The sequence below is a fragment of the Erigeron canadensis genome, chromosome 3, assembly GCF_010389155.1.
Source record: "Erigeron canadensis isolate Cc75 chromosome 3, C_canadensis_v1, whole genome shotgun sequence".
Classification (NCBI taxonomy): Eukaryota; Viridiplantae; Streptophyta; class Magnoliopsida; order Asterales; family Asteraceae; genus Erigeron; species Erigeron canadensis.
In genome coordinates this window covers 45419953-45430058 of record NC_057763.1, presented here as the reverse complement: position 1 = coordinate 45430058, position 10106 = coordinate 45419953, and the positions used below count along the sequence as shown (strand labels likewise).

General features: G+C 33.7%; 1 protein-coding gene across 3 annotated transcripts; it reads right to left on the bottom strand.

Moving 5' to 3' along the window:
• Positions 1 to 264: 264 nt before the first annotated feature.
• LOC122592400 (protein SCAR1-like) lies at positions 265 to 7364 on the bottom strand. Of its 3 annotated transcripts, XM_043764617.1 has the most exons (9): positions 7135 to 7362; positions 5360 to 5523; positions 5092 to 5215; positions 4882 to 5014; positions 4004 to 4798; positions 2489 to 3868; positions 1961 to 2065; positions 1279 to 1386; positions 265 to 533 (listed from the first exon to the last, which is right to left on the bottom strand). In XM_043764617.1, the coding sequence occupies exons 1-9, from the start codon at positions 7287 to 7289 to the stop codon at positions 486 to 488; spliced, it is 3012 nt and encodes a 1003-aa protein (XP_043620552.1). In that variant the 5' UTR covers positions 7290 to 7362; the 3' UTR covers positions 265 to 485. The 3 variants fall into 3 exon arrangements, with proteins under 3 accessions (XP_043620552.1, XP_043620551.1, XP_043620550.1); XM_043764616.1 differs by having other exon boundaries at positions 1961 to 2062; positions 2489 to 4798; positions 7135 to 7364; XM_043764615.1 differs by having other exon boundaries at positions 2489 to 4798; positions 7135 to 7363.
• Between the last annotated feature and the right edge of the window lie 2742 nt (positions 7365 to 10106).

Genomic DNA, 10106 nt, shown 5'->3' with positions numbered 1-10106 from the left:
AATTATTCTAACTTGACCCTTCAAATTGCTTTCAACTTGGGAGAATCTCCATTTATGTTTTTTTTTTATTGTCACCCATTTAATCTGTTAAAACCATTGACCCAATCATCGGTAGATGGGTTGAATATCCATATCTGATCCCAAATCATAGTACTGTGACGTTGTAACCACATCTAAATCCTAATTAATTAACATGAGTAATTTTAAACAAGTCACGACGATGCTTGCTTTGACGTTACAAATGAATCAAACTTATGCATGAGATGGCAAGAGAATAGTTTATCTTAAAATTAAACTGCTTCTACGGTTCAAATATGATACAACATTAATCAGTTTTATGGCTATCAATGTGACGATTTCATGAACAAAAAAATAGAAATTAAAAAACAGAATTATAAACTAGTAATTACAAGAAGGAAAGGACTGGGGTATGAACATATAGATAACTGTAGAACTGCAAAGATCATCTAAAGTTGGAGTGAAACTCAAGTGTCACTCCAGGTATCATCTTCTCCATCATCACTTCCCACAACCTAACAAATTTATAAAAATAAATATTTATTAGTTGAATGGAATAAACAAAATCAAAGTGGAATATTAACCACGGACTGAGTAACAATTTTGTCGTTTTATCAGTTTTCGATATGATAAATGGAGTTCATGTTTATTTGATGTGCTTACAAAGAACTCGCAAGATATGGTAAAAATCTATCATTGACTATGGATACAACAAACATTTATACCATAAGCATTATGTTTTTGCTTTATCATAAAGTGGCAAAATGGGCAGATGGGTTGGGTAACAGAGTAACTTCTGTTACTGGTCAGTCTAGGTTGACATGAAAACTTTCTATCAATGTTTTTATAAATAAACTTTATCGAGTATATTTGATGTATCAAATAACTGCAACACTAATATACAAAAAAAAGGCAATTCAGTATGTTGTATGATTTAAGAAAACACTTTTCAGACTTCTGTTACAGGTCTGTTCAGGTTGACCTGAAAACTTACCATCAATTTTTTTATAAATAAATTTTATAGATCATTATGGAAAAATAAATAATTACAAAACTAATATATAATGCCTTTAAAAAGCAATTTAGTAGGTTGTATTGCTGTATGCATTAAGAAATCACTTTTAACAGACTTTTAATCTGTTTGACCCATTCTAATTTTTCCGATTTGACCGGCCATAAGTAATACATAACCAAATCGACTGGGTAATACATAGGTGGCTATGGTTTTTTATCCTAAATATGAGAGCGGAGGAAGGACACCTGACGGATTGCGCTTGCCTTCTCGAGAATTGCAGTGACTTTAACGCTGTTCGGGCCAGTTGGTGTCGTAGTTGCCCGGGCCGTGGAAGTACGTCTTAGATTGAGCGACTGCATGCAATACAAATATAAATTAACAAGCTACTCAATTTAATACGGAATATATAATATGTAAATATCTAATATGTCAAACAACAACATTGTTATATAGTGAAGTCTCAAGAAGCTGAATTCTACAAAACACAACGAATTAATGAATTATACGCCTAACCCTCCATATTTTACAGCTTTAGTATTAAAACCAATAACCTCAATTCAAATAGTGATTTTTCTTTATATTAGTTTATGCCTTTGGGAATATAACTAGACCTAACGATCTTATTCTGGTCGTATAAGTAACTGGACTACAAAGATAATTGCTGATTCTAGTTCAATCCAACATATTGTCAACAATTATCCACCCATTTAGTAATTAATGCATGCCTAGACCAAACTTAAATCTTTAAATAGTTTTAGATCAGTGATTAGTCCCAACTTGTTATGAAGATAAAGATAACCATATAAAATAAGTTTAATTTTTTTTCTAAGAGATGAAATGCTAAATCTAGTTTGATACAAAAATCAATATCGAAATGGGTCAAACATTTGGTTGTAAAGTTTAAAGAAAGAGCAAATAACTACTCACTTTTGTTCTAATCTGCTGTAGAAAGTCTTCCTTTTGTTCGCCTACTTTCCCATTGAAGGTATGATTTGATCCATTCTGAACATGCAAATTCTGCCAGTTTGGCTGCTGCAAATATATAAAGTGTCTATCACCCACTTGTTTTGGAAACACTCTGATCTAGAGGTGACAATTTCAACCCATTAAATATAGAATGGCTTTATTCGGGTTATATTTTAATCTTTAATGGGTCAAATGAGAGACCTGAAAAACTTGATTAAAGATAAAAAAAAAAAAAAAAGGTCAAATAGGAGCCTGGATGTATTTAAATGCTCGTCTCTTAAATCACATTATTCAAAAAAATATATATATCAACATTCTAATGATATATACTTTGTTTACACATTAATGAAATCAACAAGTCTGTTTACGTAACAACAAAGTTAACCCATTACCCAACCCACCCATCTTGTCACTCCTACTCTGATCATACAGGCCGACTGAATTTACGTGTAACCTATTACATAAAGACATACAAGATAGCAAGTTTACCTTGCGATTAACCATAAAATCGTTTTTGTCAACAAAAGGATCCTGCTTTGTTGGAGCCGGCTTAGGTTGCTGAGGAACTGTAGGCTCTGGAGGAGTCAGATTCAACGCATAAGTCAAGGCCTCTGAGAGAGCATCTTCTTTCTCCATAGTTGCAGATGGATGTGGCTTAATACCCCGCCATTCCATTGGGGGTAGAGGGGGATGAGGTGGTGTGGGCTCCTTAAAGTCGTCAGTTATTTGTTTGTGAGAACCATTCATAGAATCAAAGTTTGGAATATCGAATAAAATACCATGATGTGATGGTTGCATGCCATCGTAATTTCCATGATCAGGAAATTCTTGCTGGAATCTAATTCCATTCACAAAAGAGCTTGAAACAGATTCTGCAGATGAGATCCTGCCAAAAGCATCATCTAATTCATGATCCTTGATTCTGGGAGAATCACTGGAATCCCACTGCTCAGAATTTGATTCGGAAGGATTACTATGCATGTCATCTGACGCATATGGAGAAGATCTACAGAATGTATCATCATCAGAGTCTGAAGCAGACTCATGTAATGAGGTAACAGGTTCTGGAATCAACTGGAATGAAGGAAACATGTGTCTGCTGCTTTCGTTGTGATCGTTCCCATCAGGAAACATCAATTTAAGTTTATAAGGTTCAAACCCATCAATAGGCTGGAAAGATATTCTCATATGTTCAAGAGGGGGAGAGGAAGGGGCGATGAGCGGTGTTCCATTTCCAATTCCAAATTGTTCTTTAAAAGGTATCCCAGTAACAGTTTTAGATTCTTTTTGCATGTTCGCATTCTCAGGAATATCACTTTTTACAGAGTTGGCAAGCCTTTCATTCCCGACAAGTGATATTTGTTTTCTGAAACCATTGACTAGTAATCTATTGCTAAATTCAAATATCCGAGACGAATTAATAGGATCATTTTCAAGAGCTGACTCGTCGATTCCAGATGTCGTTGTATTGGAAGGATTGCCAGAATATTCAGATTTGGAACTGTTGAACACCACATCTTCTCTTGTAACATGTCCCCCATTACTTATAGAGTTTTCAGATTTAGTTTTTACCATGCCTACTGCAGTTGGTAAACCAAAATCTGGAGGTTTGGAAGGTTCTAGTCCCAATAAGCCACCATTTGTCCAGAACATGACTGGATTACTGACTGTAGCTTGACCACCAGAAGTCGACCAAGATGTTTTGGGAGACTCATGAGAGATTAAAGTCTGTTCCCTCAGAAGAGGCTGTGAATCCGGTTCTCTAGAGCTACACACATTTGTCACATGTCTTTCAGCATCTTCAGATCTAGATTCTTCAGGGGTATTTGAGAAAGTTGAAGGTATGTCAGCCACCTTTGTTGAGGTTTCCTGCTCAATTGATCTGAGTTGGTCAGGGGTATTTAAGGAGATTGAAAGTGTTTCAATCACCTGAGGTGAAGTTTCTGGCTCAATAGAACTGAATTTGTCAGGGGTATTTAACGAAATTGAAGATAAGTCAGTCACCTGAGGTGAAGTTGCATGCTCGACACGCTCGGGAACATGAAACTCAAAATTTGTTGAAGTGTCATCTAGATGATCTTCTTTATTAATCCCTTCCAGATCGTTGTTCACATTGTTCTCTTGTTTCAATTCTCTCTTTGTGTGACAATCCGGATCAGTTTCAGACTCTGATTCGATAGTATTGAGTGCATCCATGTAATAATCTGTTTCACTTTCAATCTCATCATGCTGGCCCCCAACAATGACTGGTGTAGGAAGAGGTGGTGGTTGTTCATCATGAAAGTCAAAATCTACACGCTCGACAACTCTGGAACTTGTATCTTCTTTCTCCTCAGGATCTATCTTCTCGGCTACACAAGGTATCTCTGTAGTGTCAGCAGGGCGGCCTGTAGAATCTATGATTTCTAGCTTTTCGTCCCAGGTAATGCAAGGTGGCTTTGACATGCTATGTTCTGCTAAATAACTATTTTGGATATTTTCATCCAAATCAAGAGAAGAATTATGCTGTGCATTTGAGTCAGAAGAAGGTTCCTTAACATTGTAGTCCTCTGATTGTGTTGAATAGCTTGGACGGAATATACACTCTATGTAACCTGACCCATTTCTTGAGTCTAATGAAGTCAGATGATCGGTTTCACGTTCAATTCCAGATTCTTGAGGAACATGGAATGTGGAAACATCTTGAGAAGGGGAAGCTTTCTCTTCAAAGTGTGAAGAGCCAAAATCTGTTTTTTCAGCATTCAGAAATGCTGGAGCACCACGTGTCACATCTCGATACCTTGATGAAGATCTCTTTTTCTGCATAAATTATTCGTGGAAAACTCTAAATAACTTAATCCAGAAATGATAGTACAGAAGCCCATGTGGGTTGTGAAAAATACCTTATTTCTACGGGCCTTCTTTTCTCTCGGGACACTTTGAAGATGAGCTTCATAAGGCCCAGCTGAAGTTCTTTTAAAATAAGTTGGATCAGAATATTTTCTGAAGCAGGCTCCTGGGCCCCCGATGTCAAATCTGTAAGTCAACCATGAAGGTCAGGACACCTAGCAATAGCAATTGAATGATAAACAGGTAGATAATAATACCCATACTTGTCTAGCTTATGTAGACGTGGCGGATCCCGACATTCTTCATACGAATCCATAATGCATCGTGGTAAGTCACTGTATATAAAATGGTTTTGTTCGGTTCTGAGTCGATTATGCCAGTGAGAACCTGCAATACGTGAGTTGATACACACGTAAGATAGTGGTTCAACAGTAAAAGCATAGAGTTACTAGAAAATTCCCTGAGGTTGTTTTTATAGCAAACACATTATAACCATAACTAGTGATAATATAAAAGGTATGCAACAGTTACCAGCTGTGTAAGCAAAATGCAGGTGACTTCTTTGTGCCAAAATCGCCTTCTCTAAAGGAGGGAGTGCAGCTTCAATGTTGTGGACTCGTTCTACCAATTTATGGCTTCTAGAAGATGTAATTAGCACTTGTTCTTGTAATCCATGAAAAATTTCTGCTGCAAATCTATACATTTAAAAGTTTTACCTCAGTCCCAATTGGTAAGTTGAAAAAGTACCATAGTCAAATAATACAAATTACAAAAAATACATGTTCTTGATAACAGCTCTCGTTCATAGCAGTATAGCACAAGTATCTTAGATGTAAAATTTTATTGCAGTTCATCCGATTTGCATCATGATGATGTACTTGGTTCAAGTGTGTGGGTGGCATCGCAAGTATCACTATGATATGTCCTAAAGGATTAAAAACGTTATCGTTAAAGTTATTCAAAAAAAAAAAATGGTATTAATCAAAACAATACTCCTAAAACTGATTGCAAAAAGGAGCATTAGAAAACTAACAAGTAAGTGGTATGTAAAAAATGTCGGCCTCGTGGTTATCGTACAGTAAAACAATTCAGTCAGGTGATCATTTGCATCTCAATTGACTCTTGTGCTCACTGAAAACTAAAAAATACTGACCCTATATATAAGTAGTGTACACAAGACTAGGTTATTACAACATCTTCTTCCAATATAGAGTTTTTTGTTGGTTGCACTATCTAATGTCATATTTGTTTCAAGAAACAGCACAAGAAATAATATAAGAAAATTGCTAAAAGAACAAAAAGAGCATATAGATGTTGATTTACGGTATAAGAAAACTTAGGAAGGAACAAAATGCGAAGATAAATTAGTGATCCGTGTGAAGTAAATTAAGGACCATTGATTTGGATGAGATGCAAATTAAGAATTAATATATAAGAGCCCCCTCTCTCCCCCAATCCAAATTTTATTCAGACCTGTTTCCTCACCCAAACTCTTCTGTAAATCCCTAATATCCAAAAGAAAACAAAAAATTTACAAGAGGAGCTAGCATCAGCTGAGAGATATATTAAAGTACTCTTAGAGTCTTAGCCACAAATAGCGTAAAAGGGAAAATCTCATCCGTTTACGTGTTTCATGTATCTTGATAAATTTACCACATTCAAGCATCACCCACTTGTACGGTTTGCTTTAACAATTATAGAGTATGGTAAATTAATTGAAATCTATGGTTCGTTACATTTATCATCTCCCTTTAAGTAATATCATTATAGTTGATTCAGTAAGAAGCATGAAGTCGTTAACTGTCTAATCATCTTAGGAGACCGGATATATATATATACGAAGAGAGGTCTGAAATATAAAAATGATGGAACCACTATAGAAAATTGGAATCATTGGCATTGCTCTAACACTAGCTATATTACTTTGGGGGGAAAAATTGATGAACAAAAAACACAGAACAGAAAACACACAGTAAGTACAAAACACTTGAAATTCTTTGAAAAGGAAAGTACATACACCCCAACCACTACCAAATTAAATGTAAAAAAAAAGGACACATTTTTATTCATTGCCAGTTTTATGTCAACAACACTTTTTTTTTGGTTGGGGAAATCAATAAATTCAAAGAAATGTATAAAGGTGTGAATGAAAATGATATCCATAAATCTTCATTCTATCCAAACCTAATTCTAATTCCAATATATCAATCATACATAAATACATCCATACATAAAATAATATAAATAAATAAAAAAGCATAGGATAGATAAATAAGAATGAATGAATGAAGGAGTTAAGGACATACTCGGCGAGATCGCCTAATTGACGGAGGAGACCGACGAGGCCAGCGACGGCGACACCGTCGAGAAGCGCCTTTGGATCTTCTCTATTGGTTTCTGTGTAGAGCTCCGGCATTCCTAAACCGTACTCATTTCTCACTTCCACTCTTACCAACGGCATCTTTTACTTTATATTAATTTATGATGTATGTATTTCAGTGAGAATGAGAGTAAATATAGATACAGATAGGAGGATATATAATATATATATATATAGAGAGAGAGAGAGAGAGAGTTTATTTTTTAATTCTCTCTAGAAACTGAAATGGCTGAGAGAGTGACCAGTAGTAGTGATGAGACTTTTATACAAAAATAAAATTAAATGCAATGAGAGAGAGAGGGAGAAATAAAATTGAGAAGGTGCGTGTATGTGAGAAAAATAAAAATATCCAGAGAGAGAGAGAGAGTAGGTGAGTGGATCGGAGCAGGTTAACTGCTGCTACTTGTTGTTGAATATATATGAATGTATATTATTTTTAATTTTATTGTTGAATGAAAAAATGGAAATGAGATAGAGTGAAATGAAGGTGTTGAAAATAACAAGACCAAAATGAATGAATGAACCAAAGACAAACTGAGAGGACATTGCCAACTCTACAAGCTATATTTTGGTTCCTCTATGAATATCAATGTTGTTGACGGGTCATACATATATCATTTTCCCCTCTTTTTACTCTTATGCCCCCCCCCCCATCCAAATCCAATCCCATCCCATCCCATTCTACTGTATTTCTTTCCCATATTCATTCTACTATACTTCATTTTAGTTGGTGTTTGGTATCGATTTTCTAAGAAAAGTAAATAATACTCGTATTAATAAATGATTCTTCTAAAACAAATATAAAAATAAAATAAAATATGATAAAACGGATATAAGATTATAACGTAGATACACATACTACTACTTTATAAAAATTCACATATGATACATGGTAAATAATGTAACTAGTTGAGGTCGGTGTCATGAATTATCAAATTAAACAGAAAAGGTTTTGGTTCCCAAGTGTCATAAGCAATCTACTTAAGAACCGTCTTTATTCCGTTGTTTCGAATACAATTCATTTTCATTAAAGCCGGTAATCATGATTACATATTTAGCATCTTTAATATTTAATGTTTGTGGAAAGGTTAGGTAAAGCATGCAGTATGTATCTTAGGTAAAGCAAGGGTGATTATGTAAAATTCAGAAAGAGTTTATGTAAAATTCAGCGGGTTATGTATGTTTATTAAATTTAAAGGTTTAATATGTAACTTTTTTTAATGTGACAGTACCTAAACTTAGGTAAAGTCTGCAGTACGGATCATTTTCCCTTTATAATATTATATATTTGGTGTGTCCTCTTTATGGATAAAGGACCTTTTTATGGGGGCTAGTATGTTGTGTAAATTGACAAATATGTCCTTTAGTGTTTGTATATATTGTCTTTTACAGGGTGTATAGCTGTGGTTCCCATGATACTCTCGACACTTGAATTAAGTAATCCGCCGTTAGATGGGTCTGGTTTATAAAACAATCCTATCAAATCTAGTTGATTAAAACTTGTTACACTTGAAGACCCTGTTTGGCTATACTATTTAAAAACAATTTATTGTTCAATAACATATCTCACTTAAAAACTAGTGAAACAAAGTGTAGTGCTTGGATTAGTGCATGTATTTTTTTTAACATATAACTTTTAGAAAATTCAATAAGTTATGATCTGATATCACGAGGACAATTAATGTTTGACGCGATTAAAAAAGAATTAAGTATTTTGGAGATGTATGTAACTTGCACATTTTTTCTATTGTGTGAAAAAACTTTCATCCGGTTCATTGTATGTAATTAATTTACAAAAATGAAAGAATTATGTAAATAACAAGCTAAATGCCGATGTATGCATCACTTATTATGTGACGCTCAGATGTTGGATAGTGTCACGTCAACATCTAACCAATTTCCTAACCTATTATACTTAATCCTATAATAAAGATATGTTATTAAGCTCCTAGGAATTAAAAGTTATATATTAGTTAGAATGTTCAAAGCATCCTCTAATCCCATATAACCTGTTATTCTTCATAGAAAAACAAATTCAGTATTAGTCTACACAAGTCGAACAAATAATAATATGGAGTAAAAATGTTATGAGCTATCAATTGTCTTTTGTATTTGGAGTTTGTGTTTGAGGTTGAGCTAATAACATAAATGGGAGCAACATGAAAAGTGGTTAAAATAGGTCATTCAGATCATTAACGGTTAATTAAAGAAACTTATTTGAATTCAAATGCTAAACAGGTAAAAATGGAGTATAAGTTAAGGTTAGAGTTAATAACATGAGTACTCAATTTTTTTAAAAAAAATACCAAATTAGCCAACTTTTTTTGGATTTTCACAAATTACCCAACAAAATCGCAAGAAAATGTGAAAATCGCAATGAGATTTTTAAAATCGCATAGAGAATTTGAAAAATCGCATAAAGATTTTGAAAATCTCATAGAGATTTTGAAAATCTCTATGATATTTTGACTTGTTTTTTATTTTGACTTTTTTTTAATTTTGACTTTTTATTTAGATTTTGATTTTTGCGCGCATTGTGTTTTTTGAATCTAAAAAAAAGTCCAAGTCTAAAAAAGTCAAAAAACGTAATGTGGAAGTCAAATTTTTTTAAAAAAATCAAAATTAGAAAAAGACAAAATCTCATAGCGATTTTACAACATCTCTATTAGATTTTTAAAATCTTTATGAGATTTTATAAAATCTCTATGCGATTTTCTAAATCTCATAAAGATTTTCAAAATCTCATTGTGATTTTCATTTTTTATTGCGATTTTGTAGGGTATTTTGTGGAAGTCTGAAAAAAATTGGTTAAATTGATTTATTTTTATAATAAATTGGGTACTCACACTATTTTTTCTTAAGGTTAATTGTTCAATATAAGTTACAAAGTAGTAAAAA